The 22,621-nt window shown below is 36.5% G+C and overlaps 1 protein-coding gene across 2 annotated transcripts in view; it reads right to left on the bottom strand.

Moving 5' to 3' along the window:
• Nucleotides 1–22,621, bottom strand: part of Edil3 (EGF like repeats and discoidin domains 3) — a 415,229-nt gene that overhangs the window by 137,979 nt on the left and 254,629 nt on the right. For both annotated transcript variants that reach the window (XM_050119861.1, XM_050119860.1), the window contains one exon: nt 13,724–13,905. In XM_050119861.1, the coding sequence (XP_049975818.1) occupies nt 13,724–13,905 (182 nt within the window). The remainder of the gene's footprint in view (nt 1–13,723; nt 13,906–22,621) is intronic.

Here is a 22,621-nt window from a genome sequence, read left to right on the forward strand (position 1 = left end):
ATGCAAATGAGAAGAGAGGTAGAGAAAAACTTGGAGAAGTATGAGGGGGGAATCTATAATTAGAGTCAATAGTATTTAAAAATCTATTTTCAGCAAGAAAAAAATCATTAGATGTGGTTAACTCATTAATAGCTGAAAACTATAATCTATAAACACTATTAAAATGCATGAGAAAAATAAAAAGATTGAACTGGTCACATGTAGTCTAAAGACACAAAACAAATTGCAATGTAAGGATGGGTGCTATAAAATGAAAACTGCCTTGACTGGAAGGATAAAAATACCCATTTGTATGAATTGCAGATAAAACACTGACACATAAAAAGGTCAAGGGACTTCACTGGGTTTGCTTGCTTCCATGAGATGACATGTCTCAGAATAAATTATCTACACGATTATTACTTGCCCTAAATCATGGGTTCCCTTCCCTAATGCACATACAAGGAAGTATGAGGTCTCCCATTAAAATTTGAAATATTGTTTGTATTCAAACAATTTCTATGTCAGCATAGGACATTTCTATATGTTTTAAAAACTGTAAACAGTAGGTGCTCAATGAATAATAGTTCATCTGCTGCAGATTAGAAACCAAGGGAAGCATTCTAAAACATATTAGATAATTAACTCTTTTATATTTTGTGTACAATTTTCCCATTTAGGTTAAGTCACCTCCCAAGGGAAAGTCTAAGATGCATAGGCAGTTACATTAAATTGTGGAGTTTTTGTTCCATGAGATTACTGTGGTTTGGTATAAGGCTTGAAAAATATCATTATGTAGAGATACTGGCTCAGGCTGGGCTCCTGTTAGGAAAGCTAAACTAGAAAAATTCACATTTAATTCTAAATTTAGTATTTTATCTATTAACCACAGTAATGAGAGCAATCAACTAAGAAGACCTAACTTTAACAGAGTTGTTTAAATGTGAGAACTTAAAAAAATGGCCCATATTTTATGAACTTGCAGCAAAATGCTTCAAACTGTTGGAGCATTAAGAGCATAATAGAAGTACAAAAGCTATGAGCTTATTTGTGCATGAGAGTGAGTTAGATTATTTTTCCAAGAAGCAAAATCATAAGAAAATGAAGCAATCTATATTAAGTATACCAATGTTAGGCTCAAACAGCTACAATTTTAATTAAATATATCAATTCCAGGAAAGCAGCAACAGCAACATTAAGAATAAACACATGGGGAAAATGTAGCCAATATATGATATAAAAATATGTTCTCAAAAACATTAATGGAAAATGGACTCACTTATTCATAAACACAAAGTTCAGTTATTTTCTTCCTGTGAGCCCTGCACAGTGGTTCTTTTGGGGAAGCTTGTTGTCTATAAAATGACTAGATGGAAATAGGAAAAACATGACACCTTATCCCAGGATCCCCACTTGCTCTGAATTTTTCTTGTTTGAATGGAAATTCCCAAACTTCCTTCTACTAGTTCTGGTCATAGTACTCACGAGGGGATGGTGGCAGATACTGAGATGAGAAAGGCCAGCGCCTCTTTAAAGCAACAGCATCTGGCTAATTAATCTACGTCTACCCTCTGTACAGAGCGGAAAACCTACCTTTCCAACTGCACACTAGACACTCTCATCCAGAAAGTAAATAGATGGGCCACTTTCTCAAATATGCCTGCACAAAGAGATGTCTTCTTGCTGGTTACTGTGCTGTGTGTTCACAATAAGATGGTGGGCAAGAATTCATTCAAAATTCTAGTTTGGACAGAGTTAGGGAGACACTGAAAAACCCTAATGAATATTGAGAGTGAAGTTAGTTTCCCTGTCTTAGACTTTAACACTTTGGAGGCAGTTTACTTTTTTATATTTCACTTTCTTATTCTTTCCAAACTTAACCCCTAAATTCTTCAGTATAGTAGGACCTTTCCCTGCTTTTTCTGGCTTCTCTCCATCTGTTGGACTTAGCTTACTTGGTTGCCAAATTGTAACAGAAAGTTACATAAGGCCATCCTAAAATATGAGGAAATGCCAAAGTTATCTTCAATAATTAAAGTGCAAAATGATTTTTTGTTATATTCTGGCCTCGTAAAATATAGGACCCTCTTCTTTAAAGACGTGATCGCAGAGCTAACAATAAAACATTTAAAGCAGGTCTTGCGAGCTGCAGATATTTTTACACTCCTTTTACTATTTAATTATGATTTAATTATTGAAAGCTTCCTGTTGCCGAGAAACATCTATTGAAAGTGGTTGAACATGAGTATACCAGTTTGTGTACCAATATGGGTCTTCCCAAGAGGGAAAGAACATAGTCAGGCTGACCATAAGGAATCACCAACAGATCTGAAGTAGCTAGCCTGGATTTGTAGAGCCCCATTACAACTCACTGTTTTAAAATGCCTCACACCAGGGGCACTTTTTCTGTGCTGCGCCCTGCTTTCCACAGTCTTGAGGTATTTAATGAAGTTGCTTCTATCAATGGAAGAGACAGCTCTACACTGAAGAAAGTATCTCTTGCTTGAGAGTGAACTTCAATCAAATCATCAGTGTCAAAATGAATGTGAGGTATCTGCTCTTAGAATTCTTTGTCGCCCTCTGACCTACCAATTTTAAAACTCTAAGAGAGAGCCCTGTTTACAAAGAGATCTTCATGTGGATTTTATGTAAAGTTTGAGAACCACTGACTCAGACAAGCAGTGAACTACTGAATGATGAATAAACATAAGATTCTTACCTTCAAGCTCTAGGAAATTTTTAACACTTCCTCAAATCACTATGCACCATGTTCACCTCCTACCCACTCCCAACCAAGAGGAATTACCAAGAGCTGTTGAAAACCATCCAGCACAGAGGGTCTCCCATTTTCAAAGCTGGTCTCCTGCTCCATCTGTCTGAGTTTGAATGATAATTTTGCATCATAAACCTTTAGCAAACCCAAATGACTGAGTGGTATCTGCACACCTAAATAAAAGGATATCAACACAACTGATTTGAAGGGATCAGTCAACACACAGAGTAGCTAGAGTTCTCAGGACTGTACAGCCATTTTCATGCCATGAGAAAGGCGTCTGTTTCTAGGTCTGTTTTGTTAAGTCTACGTTCGGTTAGTTTTGAAAATTCAAACTCTCAGACAGAAAAGGGTTTTAAATTAATTGCTGACATGAGAAAAACGGAGCTTTCAGAATGAGGCCAGGTGGCTTGGTACATGGTCATATTTTCAACACAAGGAGGTTTTCAACGAGGCTCTGGGGCAGAACAAATTTGTTCAGAGTCTGCTGAGGAAATAAGGCATTCCTTCAGCCCTGTCCAAATAGTAATACCACCAGTTCCCAGAAGATAAACATGGAGAGACAGTCAAGCCGTTACTTCAGGCTCACACATTTCTCCTACTTCTCTGTATTCCTCACATGTAGGTACTTGAGGACAGGCTGCCAGGAAACTTTCTGTATTCTAGCAGAAGGCATTGAGGTGGCTGTGTTCAGCTTCTGCAGGAGGGACAGAAGTGACACCTACTCATTAAGAGCATTCCCCACAGGGGATTCTGGTAAGCCGGCTCAACAGCCTCGGCTGAGAGGATTCTGCCTCGCAATATTGAGGAGTACAGTTAGCGGCACAGATTTGTAAGCAGCTCTGGCGGATAATAGAGTTTCTCAGATCTGATTTGAGCTTGGAGTGCTGTCTCCTCCAGGTCCACATGCCAGAAACAGACCTATGCATATCAGAGGGTGCCTAGCTGGCTGTGTGATGTGACACCAAGAAAGAACCAGGTTAGTGGACACACACACACACACACACACACACACACACACACACACAAAAAAAAAAATCAAGGCAGATTCTATATCCAGAAATTTTGAATTTTGAAGTTTTTCTCATAAAAAGAGAGTAACTCCTTCTCAGTATTCAGGTTTTTTCCATTTTAGTGTAGTTTGAAATTATGAAGGTTGTATTAGGGCATTAAAATCTTATTCTTTGTAAATCCAAAAGTCAAATTAAAAAAGTCTCCTCATGCCTAACATGTACAAGTAAAATGAAAAATATTATTTATTTCTGTTTAGAGTAAAATAAAATTACATAATTTTTATCCTCTCCTCCCTTCAAATCCTCTCACATACCCCACCTTGCTTCATCTCAATTTCATGGCCCGTATTTTCACATGGTATTACTGCATATTAATATATGTTTATAAATACATCGGGCACAGTCTGCATAATGTTACTTGTTACTAGGTTGGTCATTTGGTAAAATTTGGGATTCTTGCAGAAAAATTGTTAAGGACAAGAGTATTAGACAATTTGGTGTGACACTGTGTCTCCTAGCGATATCAGAAGCTACACCCATAAAGCCTCACCAACATGTAGTATTTTATACAAGGAAGACTTAATAAACTATCTCATAAGAGTTTGATGGATGCTAAACTTTACTGTAAAGCAAGTCACTAGGATTCTTTATATACTGTGAACAGCAGTACTGAGGCAACTTTTATGACTTTAAGAGTAAAATTACAAATCTTGGATGTTAGGAAAAACAGTAGGATTTTTAATTCTGTTTCAGAACATGAATCTGATAGAGACAGGATACATTTATATTACAAGAGTATGTCTGGATTTCTAGACTACTGTGATGTGATTATAGTAAAAGTTTATTAAAACCCTCAAAAAATCTTAACAAAGCATCTCTAAAAAGTTTTTTATTACATTTTAGTATGTGTGCATGTATGCATGTGTATGAATGTATGTATTTTTAGTGTGTGTGTATATGTATGAATGTGTGTGTGCTTTTAGTGTGTTTGTGTTCTTGTAGTGTTTTTGTGTTCTTGTAGTGTGTGTGTGTGTGTGTGTGTGTGTGTGTGTGTGTAATGTGCCTACACATGAAGAGACCGTTTATGGAAGTTAAGGACAGCTTGCTAGAGTTAGCTCTCTTCTATCGTTTAGGTCCCAGGGTTCTGATTCAGGTCATCAGGATTGGCAGTAAGAACCCTTACCAGCTGAGCTCTAGATCACCCTGAACATTAAGGCTTTAACAGTTCAGGAATGAAACATAAATGAGGCAAGAAAAAGTGTCATTGTGATGTTTAGTACACAGTGTTTAACTACCTGTCTTCTCCATAAGTGATTTACAGTAAATTATTTATGTCTCCCTATTGTTGCATGCGATGTTGTGGTGATTGGGAAGGCAATGCTGGATATTGCATTTTTATGAACTTAGGGCCATCTACCTGATGTGGGATTCCCTTCTGTATGCTATGAATGTTTTATTAGCATTGGGTAATAAAAAAGTTGCTTTGAGCCTATGACAACACAGAATAGAGTAAGGCATAAATTTCAAGCAGAGATAGAGGAGAAAAGAAGGCGAGTCAGGGAGATACCAAGTAGATGCCTAAGGAGATAGATGCCCCGGGGGCTTACCACTAAATCACAAGCCTCACAGTAAAATAGAAAATAATAGGAATTGGTTTATTTAAAATGTAAGAGTCAGATAATAAGAAGCCTGAGCTAATAGGCTGAGCAATATTTTAGTTAATACAGTTTCTGTGTGATTATTTCAGGTCTGTGCAGCCATATAACAAACAGCAGCCTCCGTCACTTTTCTGACTCATTGTACCATAAATTCCAGTAATGGGATATTATCATTTGTTGCTGTACAGACAGAGTCCAGTTGTTTGTGTTTTGTCAGAATCCTTGAATGTTGTTGTTATATGATTTCAGTGGAAAATAGAACCTGTCTTTTATGTTTCATGTTCCCTAATTCTTTCAGTATTAAGTCATATGAATCTATTAACAAATTTTTAAAATATGATGTTATAGAAATGTATTGAAAATAAGCAAGAATGCTATCATCAGATGATTACAGTATTTGAGAGAAACAGACCAAAAAGTGCTTCCATGGAAAATGACCATGATGATTATACTGTTTTTGTGGAACTCTCAGTTTCACTGTTAAAATAGCTTCTAAAAACAAAAAGAAGGAAGGAAGGAAGGAGGGAAGGAGGGAGGGAGGGAAGCAGGGAAGGAGGGTAGGAGGGAAGGAGGGAAAGAAGGAAAGAAGAAAGGAAGAACAAGTAACCTCCCCCCGTGCATAAAATTTGCAGCCATGAATTGTGTAACATAAAGTCATCAACTAACTATCAGTGGTTTTTGAACTGCAGGATTCAGATGATTTTCTTCAGGATAATGTCTTTTTTATTAATACAGAAGAGCCCAGAGTCACTTCAAAGCATTAACTGCTTCATTGCTAACACATAATCCCAAATTATCTGTTAATACTAAAATAAACTGTCCCATAGCTAATTACAGAACACTGAGTTACTAAAGCTAACCACAGCCCCAGAAAACACACTGCAGACTTTTCACCGGGCAGTGCAATTGTACTATCTTCCTTTCCTACTTTGTTTCACTGCTCGCTCCTCTCTCTTCCGCCACCTCACAGTCATCACTCTCGGTGATTCCAAGGACAGGTACCCAAGTCCATCCTCACCTCCAATATACTTATTGTTGTTTGTCTTTCAATTAACCTTTTCTCTAACCGAGGCAAAAACAAACAAAACAGTAATAACAACAGCCCATGCTTTCCAGGCAGATGAGGCAACTTTTACGGAACTGATGTCTGAAGATGAACTCAGAAGATTTTATTTTTGCCAAACAACCAAAATGCTGAGCATTATGAAATTGAAATATAGGACATATCTTTTATTTACAGTAACATATAATGTGATTAAAAAAAGCATCATAGCCAAATCTTTTTAAAGTAAAATAGATTACTTTGAAACCAAAAAGATCCAATCTGCTTTAATCAGTGTTAAAACACTACTACCATCACAGAGACAAGTAGCAATTCAACTTTTAAATGAGTGTTTAAGTATTATACTATATTATCCCCCATCAGAAATATCTTTATATAATAATTTAGTGATACAGTTACTAGGGTAATGAAAATTTCCTTGCATTCCACAATTGTACTTACGAAGTTTTAAGGTTTATTTTTAAATGTACTACTAAAATAAGTTACATTGGATAAGTTATTGAACTCTACCAGCAAGTTCAAACAACTATCCTGTTAGTTTTCTTCCTTTCTTTTCCATTTCCATATGTAGAACCTTCTCCCCTGATTTCCCACAAGGGTACTATAGATTGAATCCAGGACAAAGGGAAACATGCTACTGACTAGGATATTTCTTTTTTACACTGAGTATTCTAGGCTGGCCTGGAAGACAGGAACCTGAATCTCCAAGCTGGCTGATTCAGAGAATCTCAAAAGTAAGCACCATTTTGCTCAGTTTTTGATACTAGTAAAACAAGTCAGAGCACCTGCGCATGTCCAGTGAGTGTCAGTTAGCCGTCTTCATAGGTGAAGAGCTACAGTGTTAGTTGTCTACACAGAACTAGCTAGAATAGCTAGCGCATATCCAGTGAGTGTCCAAAATCAGTCTGCATTGACAAATAGCTGAACGTTCAGTACAGAGGGATCCCAAATCATCTCAGAAAGAAAATGATGAGACATAGAACACTATTACATATTCCCATAAAAATATTCAAAAATGGAAAATATATCTTTAAAAATACTTAGCGAGTAGTCAGTCTGGCTAATCATATTTAGTTAGCAAAACATTCAAAGGTTTAGTACAAACTTTTAGATCTTTAAATGAAGTATTTCAAGACATATGGACCCGTGCAACATTCCTATTTTTACTACATTATTCAGAAATATAAACTTGTATCTTAGGGTGCTAGTGATGGGAAATGTGACGTGGCTACAGTTAAACAGGAACAAATCTAAGTGAAGAGGAAAAGGTCAGAAAAAAATTGTTAAAATAAAATAAAAAATTGTTGAGCTGCATTTACTATACTTACCCTTTAAGACAGAACCAATGATGAACATTATGCTGCCATTAATAATTGCTCAACATGTGAATAGAAATTGGCAACTTTGATATTCATTTTATCAAGTTAAAGAAAAAAGTTAAGCTGTATACTTAAATTTGTGCATTAAGTCATATACCTGAGAGACTAAGAGGCCAGTGCACTTATTATAAGTGCATTTAACCAAGTATTCAAAAGCTTGAAGGACTGAATAAAATAAATAAAAGAATCAAAAAACAGGAGAATTTAATAATGTATTTTTCAACACTGAGAAATTAGTATCTAATAAGAGTAAGCCTCTTACGTATGAGTATTAGTTAATTGATAAAGGATTTTTCTTTAAAAATATAGTACAATAATATACTCTTAAAGAACACAATAAGAATATGTGCACCCCGAGCATAAACAAACCTTGAGTATTAAACAAGACTAAATGGGTTCCAGTTTTTGCTCCTCGTGTACATGTGATATTCTTCCACAAACATGTTAGATGTGCCCTTGCTCATTACTCCTAAATTCATTATGATCTTCGCATAAAAAGTAAATTGACTATCACATACTAACACCTTCATGGTCACCATTCCTTGTAAAAGTATGCGAAATCTTTAATTTTTCTAAGTGACCAGTTCATCTTTAATCTAAACTTTTCTCAACTAACCATTTTCTTATCTTATTGAATTATTTCTTCACTGGGACAAAGAATATATAAATATCTTATGAAGAATTTAAAAAGTTCATATTTTGTTCATGAATTTATGTTGGCATGCATTTGCAGAAATCAACTCATAAGTTACAGTTTGACTTTTTAAATATGTTCACTGTACATTTGTACAAAAAGTTTCAGAGTGTAGAAATGCTACATCTATAACAAGTTGGCAGCAGATTAGTGCATATGTACCTCGTTTTCATTTTGTATTGCCCAGTTGAAAAATATTTAAGTGGCTATTTTCCCATTTCCTAACTATTGTAACTAAAGTGACAATGAACATGACTGAGCAAGTATTTGTCCAAAGGAGGAAATGTTCTATACCACAAATAAATTCTTTATAGCTATGAAGACAAAGGCAATGTATTTAATTTACATAAATTTCCTAAGAGCTCTAAACAAAGAAAGACACTAAAAGAGATTTTGGCTTAGTTTTGAAGAAGGAAAGTGTTTCTAATCAGCCATAAATCAATTTTATTGATATTAATACCTATAGACAAATGTTTAAATATATTATACTTAATAAAGTAACATGACATGCTCCATGTTCCTCTCATTGAAATCATGGTGTAGCAAACTGCTATCCAATAAAAATCATTCAGAGTGCTCCATTGTGGAGTAATATTTGTATACTGGGAGATGTGTTACTGTGATTGGTTTAATAAAATTCTTAAGGGTCAATAGCTAGGCAAGAGGGATAGAAAGAGTAGATAATTGAGGCAGAAAGGAGACCTGGTAAGAACATCAGGGAGTCAAACATAATGAAACAGAGGTAAAAAAAAATCACATGGCAGAACATAGATTAATAGAAGTGGATTAATTTGTTATAAGAAATAGTAGAACAAGACTAAGTCAAAGACCAACTTTTTTTGTTTTTTGTTTTTTTGTTTTTGTTTTTGTTTTTCGAGACAGGGTTTCTCTGTGGCTTTGGAGCCTATCCTGGAACTAGCTCTGTAGACCAGGCTGGTCTCGAACTCACAGAGATCCGCCTGCCTCTGCCTCCCGAGAGCTGGGATTAAAGGCGTGCGCCATCATCGCCCAGCCTAAAGACCAACTTTTTATAGTGAATAATAAGCCTCTGTTTTATTATGAGCTTGTCGCAGATGAAAAGCTTACTACACTTGGCACTCCCATACTTTGCCACGAACACAGAGAAGTCATGTCAGCTGGTGCCACTGCAGTCACTGCCTGGGCCTCTCTGTCCATGGGGACTCCAGAAAGTGGATTAAGCAGCTACACAGAGCTGGGCAGTAAATGTGACTCCCCCTGGTACCTCTGACATGAGGCTAGTCTCTCAAGGAACCAAGTGGGGAGAACCAGCTTCCAGTGCCATAAGCTAGCCACACAACAAAGGGTCTAGCAGGTGAGGGATTGGCTCACAGTGTCAGAGAATACTGCAGGTACTTAGTAAAGTTATGTCAAGAATGAGAAAACTTCTGAACAGGTAGGGTATGCTTAAAAATGTGCTTAAAGGTTAAAGAAAGAAAAGAAAATGGATATACACTGTCATTAAAATAATTTAAAGGTAATATTAAAGTCTTTAAAGAGAGAGTAAATAATGCCCCCCACCCTCCAAAAAAGCCACATATGGAAAATACACAAGGAGTCTGCATCTGATATTGGAGTTCCCGCTGTGTGCTGTCATTACCATTAATGAATAAAGAAACTGCCTTGGACTGTTGATAGGCCAGGACTTAGGTAGGTGGGGAAGAAGGAACTGAATTCTGGGAGGAAGAAGATGAAATCAGAGAGATGCCTTGGAACCGCCAGAAACAGATACTGTGAATTTTACCCTGTAAGACACTGTCATATAGTGATATATAGATTAATAGAAATGGGTTAAAATAATATAAGAGTTAGCCAATAAGAAGCTAGAGCCAATGGGCCAAGCAGTGTTTTAATTAATACAGTTCCTGTGTGATTATTTTGGGGCTAAGCTAGCCGGGCAGCTGGGACAAATAAGCAGACCCCTTCTGTGTAACATGAATCCTCATCTATGATGCTTTGATGACTTTGACCTTTTTAAATGATAATGAACAAAAAAGTGGCAACTATTGAGAGATGCTGGATTGTAGAAAAGTCTACTGAATTAAACCAGTTTATATATTTTAAGGATGTTTTAATTTTAAGTTTAAATGGATGTCAGAAAATATGTTGCATTGGGGGGGAGGTTATGCCTTATTTTTTTCAAAAATAGGAAACAAAAGCTATGAATTTCCTCAAAATTAATAAAGATGAGATTAGATAGGGAGAGACCTCCTGAGGATCCTGGCTGTAGACTTGAGGGAGGAAGCCAGGAAATACTACAGGGCAGGTGACATGTATGCTGATCCCTCTGCATGGGAACAGATCTGAGATTGGATGAGACAGGCTAAAGTTTGATGGCTACAGAATCCTCATGACTTATGCCATGGAGAGAGTTTGATCATAAAGTCCAAACAGACTTCTAAAGTTAGCAGGTGACTTTTACCTGCTTAAATATAAGAGTTCTCAGAAAAAAAAAAAAAAAAAAGACAAGACACCAGTGACAATAACTCTGGCTGGACAAAAAAGGAACCAGCATAGGATCAAACTAGGCCCTCCGGTGACAAGGTATGGGTGATAGTTGATGGGGCAGACTGCAGGGCCACTAGCAGTAGGATTAGGATTTATTCCTACTGCTCGTACTGGCCCTTTGGAACTCATTCTTTTTGGAGGAAAGACTTGCTCATCCTAGATATAGTAGGGAGGGACTTGATCCTTCCTCAAAGCAATGTGCCTTACCATCTCTGAGGAGTGGATGGGGGTGGAGTGGGGGCAAAAGTTGAGAGAACAGGAGGAGGGGAAGAGTGGGAACTGGGATTGGTATGTAAAATAAAGATGTGTTTTTTTTTAAAAGAAAAGAAATAAAAAAGAACAAAAAAAAAATAGAATGTCTTTATCACTCTTCCCCTCAAAACTCAGAGATTTATGCAAAAGAGCAGGCAAAAAGAATGTAGGAGCTAGAGGTGGTGGAAAACTCCAAACAAAGATCATTTTTCAAATACAAAATGGTTGATACATGTATGAACTCACAGAGACTATAGCTATCACCTTTTACTAAAAGCATGTTTTCAATTAATAGCTGCTGGGAGAGGAAAGATAAGTCTTCACCAGCACAGTAACACTGAGGATATGAACCACACTCCAGGGTAGGCCTTATGCTCAGGAGTAATTGACTAATACAAAATAGGACTTCATGGTTTTCGTGTGCTTTTTTTTGGTTGTTGTTATTTTCACCTGGTGTTCTTTTACTGTTATGTTTACTGTTATGTTTTATTTTGTTTAGAAAGAGAAAAATAAGGTGAAATTCTGTGGGTAGGGAAGGGGAGTATATGAGAGAGAAAGAAATATGACCAAAATATTCAAATATTTGTGGAGAGAGTATTTATCTCTATTTTCATTTTTTTCCCAAATAACGATATGACACTAGCTCAAGATATTTTTGGAAAAAAAAGGGAGCTAGTTAGAAACAAGCCTAAGTATAGGCTGAGATTTCATAATAAGGTGTCTCTGTGTCATTATTTGAGAGCTGGCTGATGAGACAGAGGAAGACTCATTGTACTTTATGGCAACAGAATGAGGTACAAATTTTCTAATGACCCTAGGTAATTTTCAATCTCTCACACCAGATTTGAACACATTCTTCCAGTAACTCTCCTTGTCCTCATTTTCTAACTGATGTTTGCTAGATTCTCATGTAGCATCTTTTATTATGCTGTTTTCCAAGAATCTAGATCAGTGGAAGCTATCTTCCAAAATTGCCTTATATCGAAATTTCCTGACCCATGTATATTCAACAAGAGTACTCTGACATTTGGTACGTGCTATTAGTGATATGAGACACAATGATTATATTAAGGTACCACAAGAACAGAGGTATAATATTTCACATAAATCAGTTTTGATCATCTTTTCTGTCTTCCTAATATATCTAATTTATGCTTTTGCTTGAATGCCCAGGAAGCTTAAGTGGATAGAATTTGAGTTGTCAGCTTTACTATGATATTTCTTCTCCAGACAAACTCTTACATTGTTGCTTTCGCCTGTTTTAAAATTAGCTGGTGATGAGAATAAAATCCACTGTGAATCTCAGGGAATCCTGCTGAAGAAAGGTAGGAAGAACTGTAGGAGCCAAAGGGGCAAGGACACCACAATAAAATACACATAATCAACTAACCTGTGCTCCTAGGAGCTCACAGAAAATGAAACTACCAAGGAACCTGCATGGAACCAGCCTGGGCCCTCTGCAAATAAGGTACAGTTGTGTAGCTTGGTCTTCTTGTGGGACTCATAACAGTGGGAGCAGGGGTGGTCTCTGACTCTTCTGTTGGCTTTTGGGATGCCTTTCTCATACTGAGTTGCCTTTCCTGACCTTAATATATGGGAGAGGAGGTGCTTAGTCTTACTGCAACTTGATATACCATTAGTTTTTGATAACCATGAGAGGCCTACCCTGTTCTGAATAGAAACAGAGAGGTAGTAAATGTTTGTTAGGGGACTGTAAGGAGAGGAAAACTGCTTTCCAGGTGGAGAAAAATAAAAAGAAATGAATAAAAAAAATTACAAATGCCCTTGAAGAGTTATATGTTTTATAATTAATTCTACAATATTATATCTACTTATAAAGTAATACCTACTTACTTTGAATATTTTTATAATGTGAAGATCGTAACATATTCATATTGTTATACTCTTTATACTATGAAGCTTTCCAAACCTTTTCAGAACTGATACATAGCAATGCCCCTCAGAATATTTAAAAAATTCTATATTTATACAGTGGGATATTATCATGACCCATTGTACATTTTACATTTGTACATGGGAAATTATTTCTCAAAGAAATACATAGATGAAATTGTTTCTTTTTTGTTTCATAATTTGTTATTAAATGTGAACATTGTATGACCAAACATATGCAAATGATGATAGATATCTGTTTTCAGTACAACTTAAAGCAGGGCATTCATGTCTAAGAATGCTCCCATTGTAGTATTGTGTTCACATATTCAGAGCATGCATATCTTTCCCACATTTTCAGATTTTGCACAGTTTCATCATAAACCGAATTACACTTTGAACATGAGAAAGAATCACACCACAATCTTCCTAATCTACTCCCATAAATGATTCTGATCATTTGGAGGAGAGCTCTGCCCCATCCCTCTCTTACCTGAATCCATGGCCATCGGTCATTTTCAGCAGCTGTCCAGGCATTTATGAGTCCCTTCTTATTAAGCCGAGCATAGTAGGGATACCACTTCTGGAGTCCAAAAAGAGCTCGGTGGGTGGACGAAGCTGTGATCTGCTGATTGGATATGATCCCACCTTCGATTCCCAACGGCCCAGAGCATTCTGAAAAGAAATCATGAAAAATATCCATGTGTATCAGAAATCGTAAGGAAGACACACGCTATGGCATAGCATTTCATGAGATTAATTTGTACCATGTACCATTTCAGCCCTACCCATGGGCAGATCTGTTACTCATTACTGTTAACGTTTGCAAATAGTGACTGCTCCTTGTATTTGAAAGTGGCTTCTCAGAAAGCAGCTTCTTTATTGTGATTTAGATATGTGAAGATGTATCATCTTAAATTGAGAGCTCTATCAGAAAAGCTACTTATTTATTTATATTAAATCAGTAATACATTCATAAAATCTCAATATATGATTTGTTGAAATTTATGTAATAGTTACCTATGTCATCTGAATTACAGAAACAATATATTCCAATACTTCTACTAAAAGAACACATAGCTATGAACCAACATGCTTGACATTTTCCTACTTATAGTATGTGAAGAACTTAAATTGTTATTTAAAAAAGTTTATTGAAAATGTACCATTCTGCATGTTTAGTTTGTGCATTTAAAATGTAAATATCTAGCAATTTTATACAAATGTACAACCTGGAACCTTAAACATTCTTAATAAAAAATAAATTGCTAAGGTTAAAGTATGCATTAAGACCATACGTTCTCATATACTAAATGTATTTCTTAAAATTAGCAGTGAAGTTAAAGTCATATAGTTATGTTTCAAATATACATTATGTAGTTCAAAACACTTAATTTATTTTAAATTTACAGATAAAGGTTTAAACTAGTAAAATAATACAGTAAAAATTAGTATTTGACTTTAAAATTTCATTAACATTTCATATGTTGAATTTTTAGTGCAGATTTGGGCAATCAACAATAATTCTATTATGATATCTATTATAATATGCTATGTGAATTCCTGAACCTGTGAATAGAGAACATTGCCCTTATTTATAGTGTCAATACCTATTAATCATCTTGATTGGTGATTACTAAAGATTACCTTAGGTTTTAATCAATTTAGTTACTTTATTAATTAAGTTTAATTAAATTTAATAATTTTGTTTCTTATTGGTCACTGTTTTCATTGAAATCAACATGCTTCTCTTTTCTAATACATGCTCAGTGGATTAAACAGCTCATTGAAAATTACCAACACTTGAGTGGCTTTAAAACTTTAAAGATGGAAATATAAAATATAGATAAGTAATTATTTCATCAGATTACTTTAGGAAAGATGAGGTCAACATAGGAAAATCTCTTCTTTGCAATTCTCTTGAATTGTTATATCTAGACAATGTTCGCTTTCTTAGCATGGGTTTGACTTGCTTTTACTTTCTTAAAGAATTCTACATCTCATTTTGAAGTCATTCAAATTAAAAATTACAGTTTTAAGAAGTGCATAATAGACAAATTCTCATATTTTTAAACACTTAACGTGAGAACATAGCATGCTGATTCTTCGGACTCTTGCTTTCTTTCACATTTTAAACTTCAAGAGCTGTGCAAACTTCACAAGAAGCTATGAAACTTGCATGATTACCCTTGGTTAAACTATAAAAACTGCAGAAGCCTAACTTTTTGATGAATATCACCATTTTTTGACTGTATTTCTTTGTGTAAGGTTGAGAACCCATGGGGTGGAGATTGTAACTATGTTTTCAAGAATTTGAACTTACATTTGTCTGTGTAGCTTTAATTAATGAAAAGAGAGGCTATGCACTTAGAAGAAACAAGGAGAAGTGTATGGAAAGTTTGCACGGAGGAAAGGAAAATGGGAAATGATGTAATTTTATTACCTCTCAATAAATAAAAAAAGTAATTTAAAAAGACTATCACCATTAAAAGAATTTCATTAAAAGTGTCTGCTGTTTGTGTAATGTTTGGATACAATGATTCTGGAAGCAGAGAGACTGTTGACTGCAGACTCTTTAGTTTAGACCACTAAATAGATTGAGAGTCCTGCAGAACCTAGCTTGATCAATTAGATTTTTAGGAAGAATGGAATCACATTCAGGGATGTATAACTAAGTACCTTATGTTATAGAGAATATTGTTTCCAGCAATTTGAGAAGGGACTACATTTTCAACTACACTGTTCAGTAGCTCATTGTAGTTGTTACCCTTAAACTATCCATTTCCCTTATTAAGGAACACATCAGCAAATATTGGCTATGAGCTTTTGCATTGTCATAAGCCGAATACAAATGAATGGTTTTCACTTTGTTGCCTATCTTTTTTGGCTCATTTTGCAGCAAACTGTATGACAGAGTTCAACTACTGTAAGGTTTTAACCCACAAGCTGTGAGGGCCTTTTAGATGTGTGCCAAGGTAATCAAAGAAATTCTCCTCATTCTATGAAACTCTCATTTAAGCTTCATAAAACACAGGTTTGAAGATCTATGAACTCTGTGCTAGCAATTAGTCAGTACAGCCTCTACTAAAAACTGGCATATGTAGTGGAATGACTTCTCCATATTTTGGACGCTCAAAGATTGCAAATTGAAGGCAAATTTCTGTTTAAATATCTTCAGTAGTATCTTCTATCATAATTGTTAAGTAATATCATGGAAACTAGGGTCATCCTGAAATTCACCTGTGAAATTTTATGTGTATCTGAGCTTCAGTATCACCTTGCTTGTGTAGACAAAAGAGTGGAAGAATAGAGGTTATGGTAGCAAGAAACTCTTCTGGGGTGGAGAATACAGAATATAGAACGGTTGTGCTGGTATACCATGAAGAAAGCTGGAGGTCTTATTCCCGTACCACATAAGCCCCATGTGATGATGCATTCATGTGAACCAATATAGGTAGATAGAGAAATAAGGATAAAAGTCAAGGTTTTTGTCAAGCTGCAAGTAAATTCCAGGTCATCCTGACCTGTATATGATTCTGTCTCATACAACCAAAGAAAACATGAAAAATATTTCTTTTTTTTTTTTTCACTAGAAATGCCCTGCAACAGGCAGATGAAGATAAAGGTTGATGGGGCACTGAGCATTGGGAAGCATGGGGTCTCTAGGTAATGTTGCAGAGCCCACAGTGATTTACACTCTTTTTATTAGCTAAGTGATTCAGACTCTCTGTCTCTGTCTCTGTCTCTGTCTCTCTCTCTCTCCATCATGTGCTATCTCTCTGTCTCTCTCTGTCTCTCTCTGTCTCTCTCTCTCTGTCTCTCTCTCTCTCTGTCTCTCTCTCTCTCTCCATCATGTGCTATAAGACTCCCAACCTATGTCAAGCTCTCATTAGTTACACAGGGTCATTCATTTAACAATAAATTGAAAAAAAGTGGTCACATGGTATATTTATAGAGGATGTGTGTCTATTAAGTACTTTTAAATGAGTAACCTTATTTTTATGTTGTCAAGTTTACAGGCATTGCTTTTACCAGTGCTCAAGTCCATCTTGCTGTTTTTTTTCAAACAATCTTTTATAACATTTGCATGTCTACTGTTTCAATCACACAGATCAGATAAGTTCAGCACCATAAACACAATTGTGAGGGATTGGTCAATGAACCCTGAATGCAAGAGGCAACATCATATCTTCTACATGCTAATTGTCTATGACTATGTTTTCTTTAGTTTTTAAGCTTATATTTTATTTTATGTATATAGTGTTTTGTCTTTGTGTATGTCTGTGGATCATGTAAACCTGGTGCCCACAGAAGCCAGAAGAGAACATCAAATCTCCTGAAAATGGAGTTAGTTTTGCGCTACCATATAAGTACTGGGAATACAAGTTGAGTTCTTTTTAAGAAAAACCTATTCCATTAATTAATTAATTAATTTTTTTTTGACAGGGTTTCTCTGTGTAACCCTGGCTGTCCTGCAACTTGTTCTGTAGACCAGGCTGGTCTCAAACTCACAGAAATTCACCTGCCTCTGTCTCCAGTTAGAGCTGGGATTAAGGGCTTGTACCACCCTGTGTTCTTAATTTCTGAACCTTCTCTCTAACCTCTATGCTATTTTATAGGGGTTGTGATGATACACAATTTATCAGCTGTGAGGGCACTAAAAGTAAGCTCTGATTATAATTTTTTATTGTAAATAAAAAGCACGGCTCTATAAAGTCACTTGAAATTTACTTTAACTGGACCCCAGTTGAAGTGACTCAGATTCAGGCCTTTTAGCCATTTTATTTTAAGCAGCACTAGATCTATTTCACCTCTATAACTTTAGATGCACAATGCCTTCAACACTGCAAGCACTCAATAAATAAATGCTGAACATAGCTACCGAAGCATTGTTTGGTAAACAGCGAACCAATGAATAAATTTTAACCGTATGTTTATCTCACCTGGACACATTGTCACAAGAGCAGCTTCTCTCAGTAATCATGAGAATCACAAACAAATGATGTCATCGTCATGAAAGGTTCAGAACCTAATTTTCTTTAGCCTGTGCTATATTCTTCCTCACTACCCTATTAAATCCAACAGATTAATAATATAGAAAGATGTTATAATATGAAATGCAAATGTCTATAGAACTAAGATTAAGTGACCTTAAGCAATTCATAGTAGGATGTTTAAAATAAATATATTATGGGGGTATATTGCCATCACTATTAGTAAATGAAAGAAGAAATGTGCACTAATAATTGATTAGTCCATGTAATGAGAACTATGTGTTTGAAAATCACATCTCCCTGAATATTCACACTTGATTTTTAAATCACACGTTAAAGAAGAAAAAAGACACCACACTATTTCATTACTGAGGACAAGGAAATGCATGTTAATTCTATAAAAATGGATGTGAGATGTGGAGTGTCTCCTCAAAGATTGAATATATTTCTTCTGCTGCTGCGGTATTTGGGGAACTCTCTTTCCCTGAGTAGAGTATACAAGGGAATATGAAGAATATTTCTAGGGCCTTCGAAATACGAAGGTGCTCACAAACTGAGACGTATTGAAACAGTAAGTGGAAGAGAATGACAACAAGGTACAGAAGTGAATGAGTTTCAGAAGTACCTGAGACTCCTGTGTGCTGGTCTTCCCCAGGACTCTAAAGTGTTCACTGGAGGCTGTCCTTGGCCTGAACACTGCTTATTTAATATGGATAGCTACCATGGTTGGTTTTAATGTCAACTTCGCACATATTAGTGTCATCTGAGCAGAGAGCTTCACTTGAGGAACTGTTCTGATTGCCATAATTGATGCACAAAGATCCCCTCCAAATGTAGTTAGCACCTTCTGGTGACAGCCAGATTATAAAGGGAGCTGGAAAGAGGATTATTATTCACCTCTTGCTCACTTGGCCTTTCCTCTGGCTGCCGAGTTGATTTACCTTGATGCCGCTGATGCTGATATAGATTCCTTCTCTAATATATATCAAGAATTTCAGGTTTCTATTGACAACAAGGAACTGGCAGTTCTCCAGGAGCCTCCATGTTTGCAACACAAGATTGGGACAGCTAAGGCACCCAGTATCATAAACTGAGCTGTATTCTCAGCCTCTCAAGTATAAGGAAATTGTTACTATTTTGAATGAGCTGATTTACAAATTACACACACTGTACATAAATACACACAAAGACACACACACATTCCATTCATTCCATCAGTTTAGTTCTTTTAGAGAAACCTGAAAAAATTATCACAGACAAATTCAAGTTTGACTCATTAACTGAACTCTTGTTATGTGCTTATCTGTCTAAAATGCATCTACCCTCCATTAATTTGAACAGTTTTTAATCATACATATACATTTAAAGTCTGCTACATGCTAGGCACTTTCCTATGTAGTGTTCTTACAAGGGAATAAAAAAAAAACACAAAATAACTTTGTTCTCAAAGAATTAATATTTTTCTGCAGATATGAACTATAAACAAATAAATAACTAGGAAAGAGCCTAGCCTGGAAGTCCTATGAAGAAAAAATAAGAGCTGTGAATCCCATTGACAGTGAGTTATACGATCAGAGGTGGACTTTCTGAAAGGTAATTCTAAATGCAATTGATGGAAAGAGAAGGAAGTGCAAGCCATTAAGGTGTCTTTACAATCATGTTCTCCTGGAGGATTTGGCTCCAGAGTGGAGAGGAGATAAAAAGTAGCACTTTATGTTATGTATAATGGATTGTGCTGAATGCACAGAATTGTTGGGAGAGGAAATCGTAACCCAATCTGGGTTTAACAAAGGAATTCCGGAAGAGAATAGGAGCTAATATAGGAGTGAAGGGAAGGAGGTAGGTTGACATGATGGGGGAGTAGAAGGAGTTTAGTGTCACTAGATCAGCATACACTTGCAGAGTGTGGTGATGAGCTGGTGGGGTGAAATACATACAGTACAAGTTTCTGATGAAGAGCTTGATTATATCTCTGGTAGTGTCTTTGAAATATTCTAATAATGACTACATTCTCATTTAATGTGGATTATTTCACTATACCATAAAAGATACATTTATTACAGAGAACAGAATTATAGAAATACTATACAAATAGTAATAGCAATTGTCCCAGTGATATAAAGGATGTATACCTTAAAGAAAGTTAGCAAAGAGGAAGAGTTAAGAAATCTTCAAAATCAGGTTTAGTAGAACTGGTGAATGATTTGCAATAGATTGGAGTAGGAAAACAAGATATCTGACTCTCAAAGGTCAAAATAGCAAAACAAATTGATAGCAACACATGTTGTCTTTCACATTCAAAATCATTAAACCCAATTTCTCTAGAGGAATTTACCACAGCTCATTATTGCTGCTGGGTTGAACACTGAAGAACACTTTTTTTTTTCTCACCTGCATAGCCCACTGACTTCAATTGCCCACTCTCATTACCAGAGCTGCAGGGACAGAATTGAAAGGGAAAACCTGCTTTGGCACTCAATCAAAACCCTGAACTACCCAGTTTTATTGTGTCTGCATGTCCATTGCCAACAGGAGTGAGTGGGGCTTTGTAAGCAGGGATTATATCTCATTGTATCTAACAATAAACTTCATTTAGCATGGTTTTTAAAAATTTATTTATTTTTTTCAAAATCTATCTTTTCTCATTTTACATACCAATCCCAGTTCCCACTCACTCTCCTCATCCCACTCCCCTTCTGCCTTTCATGACCACTCCATCCTCCATGCACTCCTCAGAGAGGGTAAGGCTTCCAATGGGAATTCAACAGTCTAGCACACTGCTTAGGGTTTTAGCTGCGGTTATCCTTGTGAATCCCTGGGGATTTCTCTAGTGCTAGGTTTCTTGCTAGTCCGATAATGGCTCCCTCAATCAAGTTATCTCTTTTCTTGCTCTCCCTCTCTGTCCTTCCCCATATCTACCATCCCGTTCCCTCATGTTTTCTCAGTCATGAGACCCGGAAAGATGAGCATGCTCTGTGTTCACTCATTAGTAAATTTTAGACATAAAGCAAAGGATAATGAGCCTATAGTCCATGACTCCAGAGCAGCTAGGTAACAAGGAGAACCCTAACATAAACATAGACAGATCCCCCTGGGAAGAGTATGTTAGCATACTTTTAAAAGAGAAGATACTGATTTGTAAAAATAAAGACTGAAGTAAAGTAACAGGACACATTCTAAAAGTCATGGCAAAGTTTTATTCATGTAATTCATTTAAAATGAAATAATTTTCATTGATATTTTCCAAAGAGTTCAGAGGCCTTCTCTAAACTCTCTTTATATCTTCATTAAGAAGGAGGACTTCAATGGGACAAATAATGGGAGCATTTTTCCAATAGGCCACTGCACAGCATTTCCTAGGGTGTATGGAATACCCCGTCAGTGCCTCTATAGTAGCTGCAGTGGCACTCTGGTCAGTGCCCAATTCTGTAGCTGAAAGCAGACTGCAGCAGTATAAACAGTAGTCTATGTTTGCTGGTGATGAGGTTCTGTCCTTGTCCTGTGCTTGCTTTTGTCAGATAATGCAATGTGCTTAAATTAATGAGCTCATTCACCAGTGAAGACTCCATGTTCTCAGGCATCATTTACATAACCACTTCAAAGAACTACGCTCCTGGTTGTCGGAATGGACTGGAAATGCCTCCTGACCCGGAGGCCTGTGTTCAGATCACTATTGAGCAACAGAATGATGTCACCTGGAAGGTTGAAACCAGAGCAGCTGGGCCAGCTGGGGCCAAGCCTCAAGTGCCATCGCCAGAATGCTGTCCAAATGTGAGGAGAATAGCTTCAGAGTGAAGCTGTTCTCTGGAGTGTGCAAAGAGTTGCATCTACATTTTATTGATCCTGCAGCTGACAAGTAAAGCGCGGTCAAGATATCTTACATCTTGCTTCTCAGTGTGCTGATTAAGCCTTTTAAATAAGCGAGAAGCACGGCTGGATTGTATCAGGAGTGTACTGCTTTCATTTGCTCTACCCCAATATTCAGACAACTCTGGTATGAAAGGATGTCAAATTAAAGCCGCGCAAGAGAGAAATCTCTTTCAAACACCTCCAGCCCTCTCTTCCTCCAAGCACCTCATCTTCTCGTACCATCAAGTCCTCCGCTGTGCTTAGCTGGCATGGGAATTGTGCTGCGCAGGAGGACTGGCGAAGAGATTACTGCTGAGCTCCACGTCTTCAGAAATTAACGCTGATTCAAAGGGAAGCGTCCCGCTGAGCCACTTGTACCAGAGATTTTATTTATCCCTAGTATTTGTTTTATTTTACTTGTCTTGAGACCTGGCCTTAAATCGGTAAGAAGGCATCAAGACTTTTTCTTCCACTGTGGCCAGAGGGCTAAAAAAAGCTCAGACAATGTATTTTCTGATGACACTTGACAGCTAATTCTCCAAGCCATT

Source organism: Alexandromys fortis, unplaced genomic scaffold, assembly GCF_014885135.2.
Source record: "Alexandromys fortis isolate MF-2015 unplaced genomic scaffold, M_Fortis_MF-2015_v1.1 scaffold_132, whole genome shotgun sequence".
NCBI classification, from domain to species: Eukaryota; Metazoa; Chordata; class Mammalia; order Rodentia; family Cricetidae; genus Alexandromys; species Alexandromys fortis.